This window comes from Anolis sagrei, chromosome 4, assembly GCF_037176765.1.
Source record: "Anolis sagrei isolate rAnoSag1 chromosome 4, rAnoSag1.mat, whole genome shotgun sequence".
Lineage (NCBI taxonomy): Eukaryota > Metazoa > Chordata > Lepidosauria > Squamata > Dactyloidae > Anolis > Anolis sagrei.
The window spans coordinates 138,292,331-138,315,981 of NC_090024.1; the positions used below are offsets into that span (position 1 = coordinate 138,292,331).

At 39.4% G+C, this 23,651-nt stretch overlaps 1 protein-coding gene across 4 annotated transcripts in view; it reads right to left on the bottom strand.

Moving 5' to 3' along the window:
• Positions 1–1,727: 1,727 nt before the first annotated feature.
• The window catches only part of AFAP1 (actin filament associated protein 1), a 78,418-nt gene continuing 56,494 nt past the window's right edge, over positions 1,728–23,651 (bottom strand). The window contains exons 9-18 of one of the 4 annotated variants that reach the window (XM_060774101.2): positions 23,026–23,175; positions 21,717–21,928; positions 19,657–19,802; positions 17,797–17,914; positions 16,164–16,421; positions 13,377–13,491; positions 12,044–12,208; positions 11,621–11,811; positions 10,991–11,152; positions 1,728–8,840 (exon numbers count right to left, since the gene is read on the bottom strand). In XM_060774101.2, coding sequence (XP_060630084.2) covers positions 8,814–8,840; positions 10,991–11,152; positions 11,621–11,811; positions 12,044–12,208; positions 13,377–13,491; positions 16,164–16,421; positions 17,797–17,914; positions 19,657–19,802; positions 21,717–21,928; positions 23,026–23,175 — 1,544 coding nt within the window. In that variant the 3' untranslated portion in view covers positions 1,728–8,813. Of the gene's footprint in view, positions 8,841–10,990; positions 11,153–11,620; positions 11,812–12,043; positions 12,209–13,376; positions 13,492–16,163; positions 16,422–17,778; positions 17,915–19,656; positions 19,803–21,716; positions 21,929–23,025; positions 23,176–23,651 lie in introns of all 4 variants that reach the window. The other 3 variants (XM_060774100.2, XM_060774103.2, XM_060774102.2) reach the window with 3 other exon arrangements.

Sequence of the window (23,651 nt, forward strand, 5' to 3'; positions counted from 1 at the left end):
TTTAGATAACGTTATCCAAGTCTCTTTGTATACAATGCAAAATAAAAGGGGTTCATAACTGTTGAAATGGGTTTGAGGGTGGGCAGGATGGAGGCGCCTGTATATTTTTGTATATATGAAACAGACAAAATGACAGTCTTTTGTAGCAATATGGTTTGGTTTTGAGACGCAGCAACAAATATGTTTTGAAGATGTTTTATGTTAACACTTAACTGTGGGTCAATTGCACAATCAATAGTTCAATCTATATAGCCAATTCTCTAAATTAAAATGTGCCACAGATTTGATAATAAAATATTTATAAGCTGCACAATGCAGCCTGTGACTGTTCTGTGCAAATATGTCGGAAGTCAACTACTGTATCCAAAGGAATGCATTTGTTCCAAGAAAATGTACCACAAAATTTCCCTCATTAAAAATGGTTTGCCACTCCATTTATCCATTTTGTCTTTTTTTTCCAGAAGCGACAGAAATAATACTGAAAACTAAGATTCTGACTGGGAAAGATTATTTCAGTGTTCACATTTTCTGCTGTTGCGCCTTTAGGTCATAGAGGACATCTATATACATTCAAACTGTATAGTGTAACTCAGGCCTGCACAACTTGTGAGGAGTAAGGAGCTGAAATTTGATAGGCTAAGCCTCTTGCGCCCACGAATACGTTTTTAGCACATAGTTAATGGCTAATTATGATTATTGTTATTGTTGCGTGCCTTCAAGTTGTTTCAGACTTAGAGTGACCCTATCAGAGTTTTCTTGTCAATATTTATTCAGAGGGGATTGATTTGTCTCTTCCTCCGAGGCTGAGAGAGTGCGACTGGCCTATAATCACCCGGTGAGTTCAAAGTTTATAGTCTGAGCTTCAAACTACTACTCCATGCTTTCTGAATTCCTTCCCTTTTTCCTATTTCCCTTTCTTTCTTTTTCTTTCTATTTCCTTCCTTCCTTTTCCTACCTTTCTTTCCTCATTTTCTCCCTTCATCTTTCCTTTTTTCCTACCTTTATTTCCCCTTCTTCTTTCCTCCCACTCTTCCTCCCTCCATCCCTTTCTTCCTACATTTTCTCCCTCCCTCCTTTTTTACTTCTTTTCCCTTCCGCTTTCTTTTTCTCCCTCTCCTTTTCTTTCCCCTTCCTTCCTTTTATTCTTCCCACCTTTTCCCTTCCTCCCTTCTCTCACTCTTCCGCCTTCCTTTTCCTTCCTCTTTTTCTCCCTTTCCTTCATTACTTTTCTTTCTTCTTTTTCTCCCTTGCTTCTTCTTATCCCTTATTATTTCTGCCTCCCTCCACTCCCTCCTTTCTCCCTCTTTTTTTCTACCATCCTCCTTTTTGAACAACCCCAAAAATCTCAGGATGGCTGGGGCTTCTGGAAATTGAAATCCAAAATATCCAGAGGACAAAGGCATTCCCATCTCAACTAACTGAATGAAGACACGGATGAGGCACACCTGCCAATAACTCAATCAGCAGAAGGAACTGAAGTTGAAAGCATCTTCTCATCCAAACTCTGCCTTCCTAGTTGCATTATTTTGGAAAGCTCAAACCAAAGGATGGATACAACCCAAGATATATTTTTAACTAAAAGATGGCTAGGATCCTATTGCTTTTGAATCCAACCCATGATGAACTTTAAAATTACCCATGTGATCCAAATTACAAAAAAGACTAGTTGGTTTGTCAAGATGACACTAAGAAACTATCAAGCAACACACCAGAACATGAAACAAGAGTAGAATTTTCACAGGTTATCTTTTATTAATAATGTGAATTCATACGTTACACCAATTAGGTGCCTGTCATTCATCTTTCTGGGTCAGAAAGGTATAAAGGGAAATGGTTGCCAACAAGGCCTAGGGGTCTTGTGGCTTTCTTATTAGGGCTTTTTAAAAAAATCACAGATGTTTTTTTCTCAGAAGAAAAGGAAATGCCTCGCTGGCCAAGCTCCATTGGGTCCAGCATTTAGTTCCTAACAGCAGCCATACACTGAGAAATACAGAGGAAATGAAATGTACAATGAAAGCTCACAAATAAAACCATTTGTTTCAGCAAACCTTTAACTGAGAATTTTAAATACAACCTTACCTTTGAAAACATAGGAAGAAAAATAATTAATACAGGAGCAGTAGAACAGTTACAGTAATAGTGGAAGGCTGATACAAAATTACAAAAACACTGATTTTTTTTTTAAAAAATGGAAAATTCTTCCCCTGAAATAATCTTGATATTTGAAAAATATACCTACAACCTAACCCCAAGATGTCAAATAGAAATTGCATAAGATTGATTTAGGAAATCTGAATTGGTAAAGATTTTCCTCACATACAAAGAAATGCAATGCATATAAAACCTTTTTTAAAAGTAGTCAAGAGAAATGTTATCAAAAGATCCAAAACACTCATTTATGTACGCTTGATCAGGGAGGAGGATACAAATGCAGTTTGCTCAGCATAACCTCAGTCCTCCCCAATGCCATCTTAGCTGCCCACTGCAAAGAAAGGGAAGGAGCACTGGCTCTGACTCTTCCCAAAACAAAGACCTCAGGAGGTGGAACAACTTTCTTTCCATTACCTTTTCCTACAAGGAGGAGAATGGTAATGTCCAACTTGGAAGAGGAATGAAAGGAAGAGCAAAAAGAATGCATTGGGGAGAACGGATTGTGCTGAGCAAATTGTATATACTCTAAAAGCAGCAGCACCATGAATTTTGTGTGTGTGGGCATATATAAATAAAAGCCATTTGTATCTGAATGGTCCAGGAAAATACTTAATATGGTGTAGAGAAGGAATGGGGTTTTAGGCTGTATTGTACACAAGAAAAAGGCGTTGGCTGGCCCTAAGCAGAATATAATCTTTACCTTGTTCTCAAGATCTGCTCTCATTGCTTACAACCCACTTTCTAACTAAGCACATACCAAGTTCAAATTCTAGATAAGATTTATCTGGTGAAATGATCTATAGAGTCCACAAAAAAAACTCACACAAAAGGTTGGTTGCTGTGAGGTTTTTTGGGGTGTATGGCCATGTTCCAGCAGGATTCTGCTGGTACACGGTCATACAGCTTGAAAAACATGAACCACAGTGGCGCAATGGGTTAAATCCTTGTGCTGGCTGAACACAACAGTATGTTAGCTTACAGTATGTTAGCTTCTGAGCCGGTTTTTAAAAAGCCCCAAAAACTCACAGCAACCTAATGATTCCAGCCATTAAAGACATCGACAATACAACCCACACAATAATTTGTTATGATATGTTATGATCATGCAAACTCTCCCTTTCAGGCTTAAGCCAATGGACATTGCATACAATGAGGCATGTAAACAAGCTTTCAGAGGGATCCAAATCACACAAGGCTGTGCCAAAAGGCAATATGCACCACAGTGGCTGTTGGGATATGCCTCACAGGCTTTAATGTGGCCTAGTTTCTTTCTAGGTTCTCTTCTCCCCCAACCAACCTAGATTGATCAGGATAATGACTGGTTCCTAAGGCTGAAGTATGGGGGGCTAATGGGAAAAGGCCTCAAGGGGCAACAGGGATGAAGAGAACCATGCACGGGAGAAATGGGCTGCCCAGAAGTGGAAGATTTAACTTGCCTTTTCTCGCCAGAGCTGGATAACACTGGGAAATGGCAACTAACAGCATGGGGTTCCAGCCATTGCATCTGCCATATTCAGTGGTGAAACGGCTAAGTAACCGCAGTAACAATACAAGGACTCCAGGGTTACAGGAATGTATCTGTGGATTATATCAAATCTTGCTTGCTTTTCAAGACTGCAACTACCATGGAGATAAACTATGGTAAATACATTTGTTTTAAGATCAGAAGGCCCAACGAGTATCATATCTGTTTTTTAAAAAAGCTATTATGACACACAGAACACAAAACAATAGGAAGGAAGACCTTCCTGCAACTCAGAGACTGATTCCTCTATCAGCCTGAGACAAATATCAGGAATACATCCTTTTTTTAAATGTGCTGCATCTTCCTTCTCTGTCTACTACACTGACATACAGTCCTGCTTTGGACAGATTACTGTATTGCTAAAGTTCTCTACATCCAAAATGCACATTCATTTTTTTTATTTTTAACAGAATACACTTGTGCACATTTTAATTAAATTGGGGAGGCAAGGCTGAGGCAGTGCCCTTGTGATCACCAAAAAGAGCCAACCAGCCATCACTTTACATAGCCAAATGATTGTCACAAGGCCAGCCAATCTGTATCCTGTCATTTCCTTTTCCTAGAGACGGGCAGATTCAAACGTACCTGTTGACTTTTGATATGTTTACAATGTAAACTTTACCCTACATGAAGCAACTATACATGCAAAGCAGGCTCACGATTCACCTTATACACATCTGGATAAAGTTTGAGTTTAGTGGAATTTGCCAGTTTATAAAAAGAGAAGAAAATGCAGCAGCTAAAACTGAACACGTACCCCCTGATCAAAATGGAAAAAACAAAATTGCACATATCTGGTGAAGAAATTCTAAGTTGCCTACTTCGTGTTACAAAAAGTGTGATCCATTCAAAAGGTACCGTTAACAGAAACTGCTTCCTCATTAAACATATTGATCAGTTGTCTAGCATACAACATAAATATATATATATATCCATAACTTAAAAATATTTAATGAAATATACAAATAAATTAGTTTAAAATAATTTGGCTAAACAAAATAAAATTTTGCATAAACTTCCTTGCAGTGATAATTCATGTGATACTGATGATACGTCTGCACACGTCGGGTTGTTACCACTGCCAAATTGTCCAAAAAAAACCAACAATCTTTGGAGTATAAATGATAAAGATGAAAGAAGCTCGCACTGCACAGACTCACAGGGCTTTGGCCAAAACCAACTCCACAGCTGGAACAGTGTTGGCCAATTCTGGGAGGCAGGTAGAGGGACAGGGGTCAACATAGGAGAACAAATTTGCACTTCCAAATTTCAGCAGCAAACTGCATAATGGCCTTAAAAAAGCAGGAAATGCTGGCTTTAAAAGAGTTTTGTGTGTGTGGTTTACTGCCAAAACTTATGGGAGAGCTTTGTGGAGGATCTTGAGACATATGCTGTCCATCTTTTCCCTATACTATGCATCTAATTTGCTGTATGTAGCTATTTAATTTTTGTGCTGCCATATCCTGTCATGGGCTGCTCCATTTATTATACAAGTAGAGGCGGCTCCCTTTCCAAACACAGAGCACAACCTTCATCATTTTTAACATGAAAGGAAGATTAAATAGTGATTGAAGTCTGCAAGTTGGTCAGTAGGCACTTCTGGACAAAGATGCAAGTTGCCATTCTGGTCAGATAACAGGAATCTCAAGCTTGGTGACCAAAATGAAGCTTGCTCTTCAGAAAGGAGCAATGGGACCTGGTGTGCGTAATGATAGCCTGACATATTCAGCTTTTTCACAAACAGAGCATTATGACTCCACTTTTATGTGCCATGGTTTAATCCCATGGAGCCCTGGGGTTTGTAATTGATCAGAGGCACCAAAAGAGCTCTTTAGCTGCAAATTCAAAATGTCCCTGCCAAATTCCAGGAGTCCACTGGTTGTTGCCATGGTGGTTAAAGTGTAATTGTATTGCTATAGTTCTGTAATAAATATGAAAGAACCCCAGAACAACAACAACAACAACAACAAAAGACCAGCTTGCAAGAGAATAGACACATTATTGGCACACTCTGGTTTCTCTATCCATTCTCTCTCTAGGTAGGAAATCTATACAGCTATGGATAAAGCAAAAGCATTCATCCCAAAAAGAGCAACAAACTGATGCCCTTTGTCTGTACTTCAAACTCCCTACTAACAGCTTGCTCATTCCACCTTAACAGGGCATCTCCACCTGCTTACTGAGAACCCACACGTCTCATTTACTGGGTTTATAGAACACAGAAAATGATAGGAAAGGTATCATGCACAAGAGAAGGAGTTGACTGACAAATGGTGTTGGACTCTCAAACTATTACTAGAGGAGGAGGAGGAAAATAAAAGAAAAACAGAAGAATTTGCTACTGCTTTTAGTACCATCTCCCCTACCCGCTGCTTTAATACTGGAGTTGTTACCTTCTCTGGAAAGTCCCTGATGTAGCTTATTGTTGTCTCTGCTGGGATGGAAAAATGAGAAAATGACTGATGCCTAAGACATTGTGTCACCTGTGAACAGCGGAGCCCCAAGTGGTTAAACCCTTGTGCTGGCAGGACTGCTGACCTAAATGTCAGCAGTTCAAATCCAGGGAGGAGTGTGAGTTCCCATCTGTCATCTCCAGCTTCTAATGCAGAGACATGAGAGAAGCCTCCCACAGGATGGTAATACATCTGGGCGGCCCCTGGGCAACGTCCTTGCAGGCGGCCAATTCTCTCAAACCAGAAGCAACATGCAGTTTCTCAAGTCGCTCCTGACATGGAAAAAAAAACAACTCGTGAACAGCAATGTCACCCATTCTCACTTTCCAGTTATTGGTTGCTTTAAAAATGCAGGCTTTGTGGGCCTATCTAACTCACCCCTGTAAAAACTGCTTGCTTTTGCATGTGACCTAGAAGGGCACAGAAGAAATTATTACAATGGTGGTAGAGTGTGAGACTGGACTTCCATCTTCAATATAAGCTGGAGTCCTTGGTGCTGGAGGACTATGCCGATCTTGCTTGTTGTCTCAACCTCCCCAGAGTGGTAGGCCAAAGGCCCAAGGATTCTCCCTGAACTGAGCAGTGGACAAATCCCATATCCTAACCTGAGATCTGTCAATCCCCAGAGAGATGGCAAGGCCCCTTCCTCTGCCAACATCCAGACCTTCTTAATATTTGTGTGTAACCAAGACAGAAAGGATGGGACAACAGCCCTGCAAACTCAGCTTCCCTATCCTGGCTCTATCTGAAGTCAGGAAAGAAAGTTGAGAAAGACCAACTTGGAGCCTTCTCTCAGAATGGACCTAATGTTCAGGGCAGGATGACTCTTTTTTGCATCTGATGCCAGAAGTGTGATGATACTGGAGCAGCCCATGCACCGGGACCTCTTTGTTTTCATCAGGTCACATAAAAAATTGGTAGTGTTAAAAGACAACAATTTAAAATTACGTCCCATGTTTCTTTGGGAGGTGCAGAAGGAGGGTGAACATTTATACAACCTGTTTCAAACAGTCAGAGCATAAACATTATCGCAGTAATCCTTACAATAACCCTGCAAAATAGGCCGGTATTATATTCTTTTTTCCCCCATATTGCAGATCGGAAATTGAATCTAAGACACTGTGCCTTGCCTGTGACCACCCAGTGAGTACTCTAAGGAATTTCAACTGGAGACTTCCTGGTTCATAGCTCATTCACGGTCCCTATGATACAGCAGGAAAAAGTTCATTATTTTTCTTATACAAATTAGAAAATAACCATAAATAAACAGATACATATCATTTCAACAGAGATCACTAAAGGTAACAGTTGTATAGGTGTCATAATAATAGAACATTTTGATCTGTTCCAGAAATTCATTGCTGGTTGAAAGAACTTTGCCGCTTAGCAGTGAAAGTAGTTCTCTCAGAAATGTAGAAGGATAGGAAACATCAATAATGACATCTTTTTCTTGGAGAGTTTTGAAATGTATCAATGCTTAAATTGGTCCTTGGATTATTTAATATTTTCTTTCCACAGATCCCTCTCAAAATGGCAGATGTCACAGATGGGGATTTTAAGGGGGAAGTCACAAATGTGTGCTCGTTTTCTGTGTAGTTACTTCTGAAGTCGTATCTGTTGCTATTGAGCATTCAAAAACAATTTAAAAATGAGAATAAATAAATAAAAATATCTTTAAAAACAATAGTTCAATACAATGGCAGTCCTTTATATTTGCAGCTGGAAGGGTTCTTCTGATAGTACCAAGGCTGCTTCCCAGATGCATTTTGTCATCCTCTAGTTGCTGATTGCTGCGAAAAACAGAAGGTGTGCAACCTCAGCAATGGCCACAGCTTTCCATTCTTCTCCCATATAGAACTCATAAAGACTTACTGAATGTCACAAAATGTTCAGTCCCCATGTTTTTCCAGCAACTTCTATAGGGAGTCAACCTTTGTTTTCAAATCAAATTATTAAAGCTATCTAAAACTATTTCAAATGTGTATTGAAACATGCCAATCTCCATCTAACACAGTTGCTAGTGCTAGTTTTACTTGATCCAGCTACGTAATCATTTCAAATGTTCCTTTTATTCTTCTAGTACAGGCAATCCCCAAGTTACGAACAAGATAAGTTCTTCAGTTGAATTTGTTTGTAAATTGGAACAGGTGCATTTTTAAGTGCAACCGCAGCCAAAAATATGTCTATTTTAGCTTTGGATAGCATAGGGAAAGGTTACCACCCCCTGCGGTGTTTGTTTTGCACTCTGTGCCCTTGTTCAGAAGATTTCACCTCACTTTCTGTCCCTGTGAGAATTGGATTTTGAAAAATGTGGCTTGTTGTGGAAACTAAGTTTAGTTGGAAAGCTTCAGCAGAGACCCCTTTTCTCCATGATAACTCTTCCAGGAGTGAATTTCCCTTCCAAGGGGTAGATTTCTCTCACTTCCTGTTGTCTCACCCATGTTCTTAACTGTGAGTCATTTGTAAGTTGGATGTTTGTAGCTCGGGGACTGCCTGTATTCCAAATCGAATGTCACTCTTAAAAATATGACACATTCAAGGCAATCTTCCTCTTGGCTGTACTAGACTTATTGGCCATTAACTGAACGAGATTGACAAACTCTTTATACCACTGTGCGGAAACCCTTTCTCAGTCCATCTTGAGTCATACCAAACAGGACTTTACAGCAGGATGCTTTACATCTCTATGTTCCATTTTTCAGCTCCCACTCCTAGAACAAGGGAGGAAAGCAATATAAACAAGATTTGTCACAAGAGATTTAAATACATGGTTATGTCTTTTAAACACATGCACACTGCAACTTTCAGGAAGTCACCACAATCCATCAGGAAAAGGGGATACACTTTCATTTCTGGAGATTAGAAGCAGCAGTCTGAATGCAGACACACAGTTAGTATGAACATGAAATTAATTCACAAGAAAGGCATGATGCAATTTTTGACTTACCAGTTGGCTAAAATGAAAAAAATGAGACAATTTCACAGAAAATGTTTAGAATCTGTGAAACTTATTAACTTCACAACTTAACTGAATTAGACTTGGCAATAATATAATTTTAATAAGTGTTTGTTCACAATCAAAACCAGAACAGTATGTGGAGATTGGATGCTTTGGGATTTATTTATTTACTTACTAGGAGGCTTTACACATAGGCAACTATTCAATGTCATAAAACAATGTACAATTAAAGTAAACATTTTAAGATAGAATTAAAACACATTAAAACATATAAACACATCACATTCACTCTTAACCATGCTACCCACAATCGTAACCTGGACTATTCAAGTGGTCATTGCACATAATTCCATATCCATTTATTGCACTACAATTGTTCTCCAAAGGCTTGATCCCAAAGCCAAGGTTTCAGTCTTTTTCAGAAGGTCAGGAGGGAGGGGGCTGATCTATTATCCCTGGGGAGGGAATTCCACAGCCAAGGGGCCACCACTGAAAAGGCCCTGTCTCTCATCCTCGCCAGTCACACCTGCGAAGGGGGCAGGACCGAGAGCAGGGCCTCCCCAGATGATCTTCAATTCCAAAATGGTTCATTGGGGGGGGGGGGACATGTTAGGAAAGGTAAGTTGGGTCGTAACCATTTAGGGCTTTATAGGCTAAAGCCAGTACTTTGAATTGTGCTCAGCAGCAGACTGGCAGCCAGTGGAGGTAACAAAACAATGGAGTTGTGTGCTCCCTATATGCCACTCTGGTGCCACCCATTGGACCATTTGAAGCTTCTGAATAGTCTTCAAAGGCAACTCCATGTAGAGCGTGTTGCAGTAGTCTATTTGGGATGTAACCAGAGCGTGGACTACCAGGATGGGGCCTCTGTACCCAAGAATTCAACCATCTGCAGACTAATATAGCAATATACAATATACAAGCAGTCCCCAAGTTACAAACAAGATAGGTTCGGTAGGTTTGTTCTTAAGTTGAACTTGTATATAAGTCAGAACAGGTCAATTTTTAAGTGTAACACCAGCTGCACACACACACACACACACATGAATGATTTGGATAGCATAGGGAAGGATTAGCTTTCCTATGGTGTTTGATATCCTGTATTCCTCGTATTCAGAAGTTTTCACCTCATTTTCCGACCCTGTGATAATGGGATTTTGAAAAAAAAATGGCTTGTTGTGGAAACAAGGATTGGTGACCTTTTCCCCATGTTAACTCTTTCAGGAGTGGGTTTCCCTTCGGAAGGGTAGATTTCTTTCAATTCCTGTTGTCTCATCCCCGTTCTTAACTACGAGTCATTTGTTAGTCAGATGTTTGTAACTCAAGGACTGCCTGTATAGCAGACCTTGTCTTTCCCATTTGATATAAGGGACATCGTTTTACTATACCTTTGTATGTCTTGGGATTTGAGCATCCATGGGTTTTTGGTATCCACTGTGGGTCCTGGAACCAAACCTCAGTAGATACTGAGGGCCACTGCATTTTACTTAAGGGATTTGATTTTTTGTAGGCATGTTGTGGAACAGTTGCTCCTCTGTATCCACAGATTTAATCATTTGATTTTTTTAAAAAATTGTAGATCTATTTTATACACCTGGGATTACATAAAATTTCTTGGACAAAAAAGGTTCGCAAGTTGAAAAAGTTTTAAAAAGCACTGTGCCAGACCCCCCCCCCCCCTGTTTTCTTCTGTGAAGGGCAGATGGTCTGAAACATTAATGTGAAAAGCTTTCCCATCTATCAAAATGTTTTCATGCCTATTTCTATGCCAGTTTCCTTTTTCTAACAAGGGGCAACTCATCTAGAAGAAAAGCCAGAGAACAGCCAGCTCATCTTTCATGGGAAGAAGACAAAGGCATACAGGCACGGTAGAAAAGCATGCAATACGGATTGTAGACTTACTTTTGCTTTCTGAAGGACATGGCCTCTACATGGGGAACTGCTCGACGAGGAATGTCTTTTCATGACAACAGCACTGTTCACAGGCACAGAAGTTTCAGTATCACTTGTATCACAGCTGGAAATGGGTGAATTCTCCAGGGTCTGATGCTTTAGAACGGGAGACTAAATGGAAATACAAACCCACAGCTTGAAATCATAGCAGCTTTCAGAAGAGCGTGCAAAAGTGAGGACTCTGTCATGCACAAACCCTCTTGTAAAATAAACATTAACTTCTTTTCCTGAAGAAGGCTTGCTCAATAGCACCTCAATAAATAATAGGAAGAAGACGGGCTACTGATAGTCAGCCCACTTGTGCTGGCAAATAATATCCTCAGACTACATTCTGATTGTTTTCCTAGAATTATATACTTTGAAAAAGTAGTACACTTATAAGACTTCACAGATATCATAATTCTTGTCACATGAAATTGACTTATTTCATTAGCAGCGTAATACTCCACATTAATCAGTATAAGGAAAACATCCTAGTTACAGAGCACATCAGTTTCAACTGGTGCAGCTCAACTGAAATTGCCTAGTAAAGTGCCTTTTCTTTTTCCAGACCAGAAGCAGCATTTTAAGAGGCCGTACCTGTGCAGTTGAACTTCCTGATTTGGGTTCAATTGCCAGTCCCAGCGTGATGCCACCAGCCAATGCTTTCTTCAGGTTCTCTTTCACCTCTGTCAACTCCAGTTCTAGACTAACACGTTCAGACTCTTTCAACTTGCACTCTTCTTCCAGCTTCTTTAATTTATCTTCAAGGATAATGAGAGGTTTCCTTCCTGAAATCCAGAGATAACATAGGTGAGTCAGGGGGAGGGAGGGGGATACTCAATTGGCAGAATTCATCACTGGTAACTTCAGAATAGAGATATCAGAGGAAAGCAAGTAAAATAAGTAATTCAACTGTATTTGTGGTTAGATTGTGACTTAACTCTCTTCTGTTGCTGCTGGAAGTGTTCTTCCTGGGATTCTGATAATATACTAAACAGTAAAATTAAATGATCAACATACCGGCATTTGCTTCAAGTGCTGCCCGAAGGTCCTTCCTTTCTTTTCGAAGCTGAGCCAGGCGATTTCTCAGAGCTTCTTTTTTCTTTAACAGCTCATCCTCTTTGGTCTGTAACTTCTTTGCATCAGCTTCAACTCGGTTCTTGCCATATCTGTACTGGTCTGCATCTGCACATAAAAGTTATTGGATATTTGAGTCTAGAAGGCAAACTTCGGCAATGCCTCAGCATCCTAGCAACAACCTAATATATTGGTGGCCATTTCCCAAGGATATTCAAGTCCCTACTTATATGCTTCCTTATCCCCGAATCTTATTCAGAAATCTCTACTTGAACCATATATATTTACCTCATTACTCTAATTCCAGCAGTGGTCCAAGTGTGTAAAGACCCCTGCCTAAGAAAATCTGTTTCTTAGTATGTTTACAAAAGGATAAGTAATGATATCCACTCTGTTTGGAGGGGGGGGGGTCTTGGGTGTTATCTGGAAGCCAACAAGAAACTGATATCAATGAGATTTAGACATCTGAAGAGAAGTCGGAGTGGTTGTACAGCAAGTAGCGCCAACACCAACAAAGCAGCATGTAAAAAAAAAAGCAGAAAGCTTCCAAGGGTAATCAAGAGAGATAAATGATATTTACTTAGAAAGTAAGACAAAGAGTTTCAGTGATTTTTATAGTTGTCCATCCATCACATGGCATCTTCCACACAATGTGGCTATTTCATAGAATCATAGATCCATAGAATCCAAGAGTTGGAAGAGACCTCATGGGCCATCCAGTCCAATCCCCTGCCAAGAAGCAGGAAAATTGCATTCAAAGCACCTCCGACAGATGGCCATCCAGCCTCCGCTTAAAAGCCTCCAAAGGAGGACCTTCCACCACACTCCAGTTCTATTGCTGAACAGCTCTCACAATCAGGAAGTTCTTCCTCATGTTCAGGTGGAATCTCCTTTCCTGTAGTTTGAAGCCACTGTTCTGCATCCTAGTTTCCAAGGCAGGAGAAAACAAGCCTCCTCTCTATGACTTCCCTTCACATATTTATACATGGCCATCACGTCTCCTCTCAGCCTTCTCTTCTTCAAGCTAAACATGCCCAGCTCTTTAAGCTGTTCCTCATAAGGCTTGTTCTCCAGACCCTTAATCATTTTTGTCACCCTCTTCTGGACACATTCCAGCTTGTCAACATCTCCAATTGCAATGCTTGGAATTGGACACAGTATTCTAGGAGTTGGAGGCTCAAACATCTGGTGGGCCACAAGTTTAACCCCTCTATTGTAGGCTGATTTCTAAGGATAAGACATTTCCCAAGACAAGAGATGAATAGGGAACACTCACTGGAGGTGCTGCGTTTCACATTTGAAGAAAATTCCGATTTCTTCTGTGGGTTGCTTAATGTTCTTCCTTTCCCCACAACTCCATTTGTAGCTGTGGAAGCTTTCTTTCCTTTAAACTGTTAGGAAAGTCAAATATTTATTTAGTGATTTAATGGATGGACGACACGGTTCACACTTCCTCTAGATTTAAAGAACTAAAGTTATCAAACTGAAAGCAGATTACAAATTCAAAACTAGTTCCATTGAAACTGTGCACATTAAGCAGCAGATAAAGGAAAAGCATCTACAATTGCTATTAGGAAGCACAGAAAGGCAAGACCAAGCATTTCTTAAGTCACAGAATTTAAGTAAGTGTTCAAAACTTCAAATACTGTTTCAAAATTAGCTACAGTATTCTGTAAGTGTGAGACAAAAATAATTGCAGTAGATGCATAAGCTCAGAAGCAATTGAGTTATATAAGGGTAAGCAATAGGTTTAGCCACATAATATGAAATCAAGAACTTTGATCATTCTTCAACCTGTAAAATGTCCAATGAAAACTATTAGCAGGCTTTGTGAATCAGTAACAGAATTCCAGAACAGAATTTGGAGTTCTGTTCTCTAGCTTCATAAGTAACTACTTAGGCCTGACTGTTTCAAAAGTTCTCACTCTTCCACACAGTAACTTCTGTCCTTTCCTTATTGAATAACACTGTTGAAAATCTGAAATCATTGGGAATGTGAAACCCATATTTTTAAAATAAGTATGAAGTAAGAGAAAAAGCTACATGTGGTTGCAGAAGCATGTGAATGTTATGGAAACATGATGAAATAGGTCAAAAGACCATCCAGTGTGCCAAATGTATGGGTTTTAGGTATAATTACAAAAGCGTCAAAAGAGTAGATTGTAAAAATTGTGGGACGCTTGTTTAAGGAACTTAAAAGGCAATACCTTATTCATTAACAGGTTAAGCAATCCATTTCACAGGTACTTCTTTGTAAATATTATATATAATACCCTTTCTAAGCAATGCGCATTACGGAATAAACACTGGAAAAGTGATTCCACTAACATCCTAGTGTTCATTTTCAACTTCCCAAGGTCTTCTCAGGTTCAACAGAAAACAAAATTAGACTAAATCTCAAAATGCCAGAAAATATGTATTTATCATTAATGTACATAATTATTTCAGCTCAGTCTGTAGGGGTGAACTCAATTCCAATGCATCTACAGAAAAAAAATTCACGTCATCCCAGAGTTACAAACATCCAACTTGCAAATGATTCACAGCTAAGAACAGGGTGAGACAGCGGGAAGTGAGAGAAATCAACCCCTCGGAAGGAAATTCACTCCTGAAAGTTATCATGGGAAAAAAGTGTCTCAGCTGAAGCTTTATCACCAAATCCTTGTTTCCACAACAGGCCACATTTTTCAAAATTCAATTATCTCAGGGACAGAAAGTGAGGTGAAATCTTCTTAACAGGGGCACAGGCAGAAGAAGAAACACTGCAGGGGTATTAACGTTTCCCAATGCTCCTATATATATATATATATATATGGCTGGAGTCACACTTAAATCTTGTTCGTAATACAGAATTAGGTGTAGCTGTAATTATAGTAAAACATCTGCCAAGATGTATTTAACTGTCAGTGTTCTGTCTTTTATAATTAGCAGTCCTGAGTCCCCCTCAGGGTGAGATAGAGCGGAGGAGAAATACACTAAATAGTAAATAAATAAATTAGATACAGTTAATTGTATTTAATGTCACTGAGTTTTATGTGGCCTTTAAACATGTTGAATGCACAAATAATGATTTGGCATTTTGAAATCTGGTCCATTTTTTCTCCTTCTTGACTTCAGCACACTCCTTTGGACAAATTCAGATGAACATCTAAACTGAGCTACCAGAAAAGTTTTTTAAAAAAAACTGCACTGCCAGATGGTAAAGTGGCAGTTCACCCCATGTTCTAAATGGGTTTCAGCAGATTGAAAGCTGTGACTTTGCAACTTGGCTGTAAGGTTTTGGGGTAGTCAAGAAAACAACTGCTGTGTCGACATTCTGCCTCAATTACTTGTGGGAGATTTACAATCTCGCTTGCACTTATGGTGCCTGAAGGTAAAGGAAATGTCTGACAGGATAACATCCCAACAGGACTTTGGAAAGAATAAACTGTATTCAAACGGAGCACATATTACAGATTCAAAAGGAGAAGCTGTATTCAGAAAGACAGGTTGCTTCCTTTTAGAATTAAAGGATACCTTCTGCACAACACGAGAAGGAAGAGGATCCATAAGCAAAAGCTTCTAATGTAGCCTCAGAATTGTAAACTTATGCTGAGTCCACTCTACTTTGAAACAGACTGTGTAATTTCTGCTACTGGTACAGACCTACTCTAGAGTTGCAAGACTTCACATCCCCATGAATAATTTCTTATGACCTCATCACACTAGATAATGAATCCACTTTAAATCCGATTCTTGCTTCCTGCAGAATTCTGAGGTTTGTAGTTTAGGGAGGAGATTTAACCAGATTTAAAGTGGATTCATTCTGTAATGTGATGAAGCGGTTAATCACAACCTGCATTGATCTACTACTGCAAGTAGTTCTCCAAAGGTTTAAAGACTTAAATAATTATGTGAGATTGGATTCTCAGGTAGACAGCATTTCTGAGTAGGAGTTAAGAATCCAAGTGGAAAGGTACTATATGACATTATTGAAAACATACACATTTAATGGTCAGTGCATTAAGATATAGGCAAAAACAAGAATAGAAAGCTGAATTAAAAGTATGAAGTGCTACAGTACCTGCGAGACTGATCCCCTCCCCACAGCAGAAGGATTAGTGACAGACTGAGCAGAAGACAGATTGGATGAGACAGGGTGTTTATAGTGGTTAGAAGACAATTTGTCAGTAGATAACCTATTGGTTTTTCTGTCAGCCGATGGACAGCGTGCAAAGATTTTCGGAGACGGCAAATTATCATACAGGCCCATGTTATCATAAAGCCCATCTTCTCCTGTGTTTCTGCTACGAGAAGTAGGAAAGCCATCTTCTGGTTCCCACTGAAACACACATACTTAGTAAGTTAGCATAAATGCCATGCACTTAGGAAAATAATTATATCATTAGAAACTGGATAATTAAGATTTCCCCCCACACCACAGCCTCCATCAGCACATCTACATTTTATTCCAAAGCTTAAAAGAGTATTACTGGTTTCATTTTACAGATTTTTTAAAAACCTCAATTCTTAGATTACATCTGGGAGGTCTTGGGACAATCAAACAAGATAAGTAAAAATAAGAAGTGGCTTGTCTGCGTGTCCCACACTAGTGTTATCCCTAAAGTAATTCAAGATACAGCATCCATGCTGTCTGCATTACTGAACTTACATCTTACAAAAATCTCAATGAGGCAAGCCACAAATTTGGTTTGAAGTCACAAGTGAAACGAGGTAGCTAACTTAGATCTATCCCACACCAAAGTTGGCATTTCTAGGGGCCCAGTGCAAATCATAATAGTGCTGCTCAATGAATCAGGGATTGTTTTGGATGTGAATAAGTAGTAAGAGTGCAAACCCTTCCCTCATTTAACACGATTAACTGAGTAGGAGACTTTATGGTTTCTTAAACCACAGATTTTCTAATATACCAGGAGCAGATTATCTCTCCAATGGTACATTTTGGCAATCCCTTTGGCCCTCTTATTTCAGTTTCAAGTTTCAGAGAAAACTGGGGAGAGGGGTTGCATTCTAGTAACAATCCATTAAATGTTTAGAAAGACATTTCAGCCTTTTAGAACACCAAACAGGCAAATTGGGATTTTTTTTGGGGGGGGGGGGGGGATGACGACGGCGGCGGCACATAGTCCCAAAGCCTGATGCATTATGTGATATATGTTCCCACCTCTGCATTATCTCATAACAGCTATAGGATCTACTCCCATTTTGTCAATGAATTACTGATCCAGTTCCTTTGGAGAATGATAAATAAACTGAATAAAAAACTACAAACAGAATTTTATTTGTTGTAGCAAACGAAGCAATTAAAATGTTATTCTTTTTGGGATTATTGTGTTGACATATGTAAGAGGGTATCAGGAAAACAGTCCACAAAGGTGGGTGAACAAAGGACACAGAATCCTTCTCCTGTTTCATTTTGAAGAAATTGTGCCTTTATCAAATCCTTGCTTGACCTTTCCCCGGGGAGTTGCATTAACATTTTGGCATAAACCAACCAAAAATACTGGGGAACATATATTTATGTTGTCTTGCATGTGCATGTAATCTTGAAACAATACACCTCATATATTTTAGCAATCTGTAAATAAGATACAGTCAACAGTATTTTGGAATCATGGCCAGTAATACTCTTTTAAGTGGCTTCACAGGCATTGGAGAACATAAATTATTTGACCTACACAAAAATCAATTCTTACTGATCCATTTATGCAAGGAACATCGTCATAATGAAGTGCCATTCCACTGGGACATGCGTAGCCATTGGTAGGATTTCCTCGATAAGGATTAGTAGAGAGAACCCGTCTATTCATAAAACTAAAACAGAAACACAAAACAGTATGGCGAATCATATGTGACAAATACATGACTGATTCTAGCCTCCTCCCCTCAGAAGTCTTCCTTTCATTGGTCCCCCACTTTATATTATAGAAATACACAGCATAGTATTGTAAGCTAACATTTAAGCCAGACAGCAATTGTTTAGCAAAACACAATTCATAGGATGGGAAAGATCCAGTCTAATAATTTCATGGGAGGGAATCACCAAATCAAAAGGATGTGATAAATTTTAGGAACAAGGATGCCTATTTCTTAAGAACATTTTTACTTATTTATTATTTACTTATTATATTTATATACCGCCTTTCTCAGCCTGGGGGCGGGGGGGGGACTCAAGGTGGTTTACAACATGCTAATGGCAAAAATTCAATGCCAACATACATGTAAACAGAAAAAATCATAATAACTAAACAGTAACATATAACTATAAATTAAAATCATTAAAATCATTAAACATGGGACATAAATAAAATTAGAAAAAAATCTCAAGGAAGAAGAGGTACTTTCTAAAAGGGAAGGTACTTTATTGTAGGAGGTGTCAGCAAATGGATTTTCTAATTACAGCTTGTTGATCCAAAGAGGCAACTCTGAGGAGGAGAAATGATTTTATTTCACTAGAAGACAATGACCCTTTGTGGTGGTTCTTTCACTGGAGCTGAATGTAAGATGTCTGGATGGCTGCTTGACAATTTCTCATCCGTTTGTCTGAACCCTAAGATTTCTAGACTTTCAGTAAATGATCCCATTTTGATGTTGATGAAGAACAGAGCAAAAGGCTAAGACTTTGCAGCTAGCTAACTAGGAAAAAGTAATGGAAGGGTCTCATTTATCCTGTTGCTACAGAAAGTCTTAGTGCAGTGGTTCTTAACATGTGGGACCCCAGGTGTTTTGGCCTACAACTCCCAGAAGTCCCGCTCAGTTTACTAGCTATTAGGATTTCTGGGAGTTGAAGGCCAAAACATCTGGGGACTCACAGGTTGAGAACCACTGTTTTAATGTGAACTCATTGTTATGGGCCTAGTTGCTATCTGTGCTCAAATAAGGAAAATACCAGCCTTCATACAATATTAACATAAATTTTCATCTAATTCTCCTTTGGAGAAGTGTGAAAGCTACTGGATATTCTGCATAAATGTTGCTTCAAGTAAAATAGAAGGTTGTCGTGATAATAAAGTGTCTATGAGGAACTCATATCCTGCGATGGATACAAAATACCAATTATGGATTCCTAATAAAAGCATACACATCGTGATTTAATAGCTAAACAGTAGGACCCATTATATTCTTGTTGTGTGCCTTCAAGTTGTTTCCAACTTATGGCAACCTTACAGTGTACCTGTATCAGGGTTTTCTTGGCAAGGTTTGTTAAGATGGAGTTTGTCTCTGCCTTCCTCTGAGAGAATGTCACTTGCCCAAGATCACCCCATAGGTTTCCATGGCCAAACCAGGCTATGAATGAGTCATAGTTCAATACTCAAATTTCACCACGCTGGATCTCTTACTCAGAACTAAATTCTACTGACTTCAGCTGAAATTATTCTGTAGTAATTTACTAGATGTGCTAGGTAGGCTTTGCCTGCACATTCATGGAAGCAGACAAACTCTGGGCACAGGGGAGTTATTGAGTTTTTAGCATGGCATCTATTAACAAAAGGATGACTACTAAGGTTTCGTGTTACCAAGTGGAATCAATGAGAGAGTGATTAAGTTCCTCCTACCAGAAGGTCTGCTTTGCAGCTTGAATAACACTTGCTGTTATGTCCACATCAATGTAGTCATAGTGCAGAGTGCCAGGATCTGCAGAGGAGCCACTTTCAGCCAGCAAAATCCCAATCCACCTGCCCATGTCTTCTGAGGATGAAGCCTGTAGAAGAGGAATAGAAAAACATGGAAAGAGTTAATCTCTTGCAAGGAAAAGGAGCACTTAATGTGGGTGCAATCATCATGCTTGTTTGTTTTTTGCTTTATCAAATTTAGTGAATTTGCCTTTCAATGAATAAAATAGGCTCTAAGGTGGTTCACACACATTGTGGAATCCAAAAATTAGAGCAACAGGAGCAGATAGAAATGCATGGCAATGAACAAACAGCAAGATAAAAGCAGCAATAAAAGCACTACAACATATTACGAATGAAGAGACTGAGGAAATAAAAAGACATTTTGCCTGGCACTAAAAAGACATCTAAGCTGACATCAAGTGAGCCTCCTGAGAGAGAGATTTCTAACAAAAGGGATGCCACAGCCAAGATGCGCCTCAGAGCGCAAGAGCTCTTGGGAAGGCCTCTCCAGGGGGCCTTACTAGAGAATAATTTCAGCTGAAGTCAGTAGACAGGGTCATCCTGGCATATGCAGTGCAACACAGGAAATAATTAAACTGTAGGATCAAACAGCTAACTTAATGAGAAAAGAAACTATCTTGTTTCCTCAAATATTTTCTTCCCATGGACTTATTAATAAATGTAAATTATAAACTAGTCAGAGATAATTAACTGAAATCACTTTGTGGCCTAAAGATGTAGGTCAATGACTTTATCCCTGTCTTATAGAATAGGAGATGCTTTCTTTTGAAACTCACTGAAAATAGAGGCAATGGAAAATGTTTTTCAAAACATTAGGCACTTCTAGGAAAATAACAATAAGTTGTGACTGATGCACCTAGTGCATAAATAGAACTTGAGAGTGAAAATTTAAGAGTACCATATGAGCTCCTAATACCAAAAAAATGTCAGGAGTGATTTGAGAAATGGTAAGTAGCTTCTGGTGTGATAGAATTGACCGTCTGCAAAGATGTCGTCCAGGGGACGCCCGGATGTTTGATGTTTTACCATCCTTGTGGGAGGCTTTTCTCATGCCCCTGCATGGCGAGCTGGAGCTCACAGAGGGAGCTCAACCTGCTCTCTCTGGATTCAAACCACTGACCTGTCAGTCAGCAGTCCTGCTAGCAAAAGGATTTAACCCATTGCGCCACCGGGGGATTTTTTTTAATACCAAAAAATGATAGTAAAGGCAAAACATGGACTCAAAACAGAAGTGGGCATTTTTAAACAATTGGAACATAGTGCTTTCTCTATAAGCAGCAAGATCCTGTTTACACTCATATCTGTAAAAGTGAAGTGGAGAATCAATTCTTAAAAGACACATATATCATTCATCACCTAGATGATGTCTGAGGGCCAGGCCACACCCCTGGTGTCACTTGGGTCCCCTGTGCCTTGGTCAAGGGAGATGGTCCCTTTGTTCCTTGCCTTCTCCACATGGCGGAAGAGGAGGTAAGGACATTCAGCCAATGCGTCAGAAGCCAGGTGACTCATGAGATCAGAGCTCTTCTGCAATCTCAGTTCTTTTTTTCCTACTGTACACAGTGACGTGCACTCAGCAGATACTGCAGGAGCCCAGTGAAGGTAATGCTGTCTCAAAATTTCCATCACCTTCCCCACATGGAAGGCAAGGGAGAGAAAGGAAGAGCAGAGTAAATTGTCTAAGGTACAGCTTTAAAATTGTGGGTGAATTACCCTCCTTTCTGAGCGCAATGACTTTGCTGAAGGGGGTTTATCCCAAGGCCAGTCTAATTTGGTCCAAGACCTGGAAGTTAACCCTGGGGACCCACAGCATTTTTATCCCGCTCTTTTCAGCCTGAAGGCGACTCAGGGCGGCATACAGATTGGCAACAATTAGATGCCGCAACATACATACATACATATTAAAAAACATTTAACATCACATAATAAAAATCCATTTAATATCACATAATAAAAATCCATATTATTGAAAGACACACCTCTAAGACTGCAACCTCCTGTGCATTTCGAAGCAGGCGGAAAGTCAGGGGATGCTTGGAGTCCAATCCCGGAATAACTTCACACCCGCGGAGAGGGATAGAGACAATATGTGTCTTTAGATCTGTTCTGTCTTTGTGGAAAATGAGCTTATTATCCTTCACCCTGCACCAGCGCTCACGCCAACGGTTATTTGACAGCACATTAAGGTACCCTGCAGGAACCAGACAAAACAACATCTTCACTGTTTTACTTCAGATAGGTTCAAGTTGCTCATCGAAACAATGTCTTTATGTCTGAGGAGTAAAGATGTCCCCATATTAGGAGAGGAAACAGGTGAAGCAAAGAATGATACAGAAGGCAGGAGACTGAGGGGTTAGCATCAAGGAAAAAGACAGGTACAGGATGAGAAGTTTCAGAACAAGGAGAAAAATGAGTCAGGGCAGGAATGCTGCCAAACACAATAGTAACTTTTCACTCCCAAGTCAGAAAACTGATCAGGTAAGTTCTGGAACATAGAAAAAGTATATTAATCAAGCTAGTTAATGTAAAATCAAGCAAAACATTTTCAACTGGCACATCAGCACATCAGGTATTTTCAACTGGCACATCAGCATGTGGAGGTATATTTTAATGTGGCAAAAGCATGGCCATGTAGCCATCACTGTTCTCTTTATAACCCCCTAGAACTCCCTAATTTTTTATTTGTTATGGCTTATAATGTCCTTGAGCTGATTTTTGTCACAACAGCCCATCAAAGCTATTTTATATCCAGGAGAGATCTTTCTTTCTTAGCAGTGATTGATGGAAAGTTGACTTCCAGGACATTTTTTTCTTTTTTTGGAAAATGACTTCTACTGAGCTTAAGGGGCCCCAGAAAGCACTCAAAATATAGAAGAGCTTTCCAAACATTTCATGCTGGTGACACACTTTTTAGAAATGCATCATTTTGTGACATAGTAATTCAGCTTTACTATCAAACCCGACACATATATAAATTGCATGTGTCACCAAAATTAAATGTATGGGGACACAACACATCTTATAGAAACCTTTCACAGTTTGGAAAGCTCTGCTTTAATGTAAAAGCAAGAACACTCGAGGCCTGAATGGAATTTCCTGATAGGCTACAGAGTGGTGGAAGTATCACAATGTTTAAAGCTACTATTAAGTAATTCAAACCAAAATCTGAGAGCAGACTGCCTTTTGGAGAACATAGCTGGTGAAACATGGGTCACCGGTTTGGCTGAGCTTTTGCTTCTATGCTCTCCTTTCTAACCCAACTGCTGAGAATATAATGAGACCACTCACCACAAGTTGGGATATCTTCTTCAGCTGATGAGGTTTGCTCATCTGTGGAGGGTTTCTTCTTTCCTAAGCCAATTATCTTTGTTATCTTCTTTCCTGTTACTTTAGACACAGTGCTTTTGGAATCTGTCTTTGAGCTTTTTTTCCTTTTTACTGTAAAAAAAAAAAAAAGATGAGCATGCTAGAATCTGAGGCAGCTGTGCAACAAAAATATTTATCTAGAGTAGGTGACAAAAGAGTAGTTAAAGGCCAATATGGTTGAATAGCTAAAGCACCGCTTCAGCCATAAAATTAATTGGTTAAGGCTGTTTTCTCATTACATCCTTTCAGTGCTGGTGCAGCATCATACATCCACCATTAGCTGGATGCAAAATTAAAATCAGGAAGATGCACTGAAACATTTTATAGAGCTCTATACTATCCACTGATTAAAAGATCTCTCTAATGTTTATTCAAAATTAAGTCCTCTGTACCAAAGATCATTTCTACTGCTAACGTTTGCTGTCTGAGGTTCTGACATTTCCTGTTCATTGATTAATAGTCTCTCAACTACTATAATGACAGACTTTGATGGGACTTGCATCTAAATAGTCAGAGATAAATTACTATTTAGGTATGGGCTGCTGTGA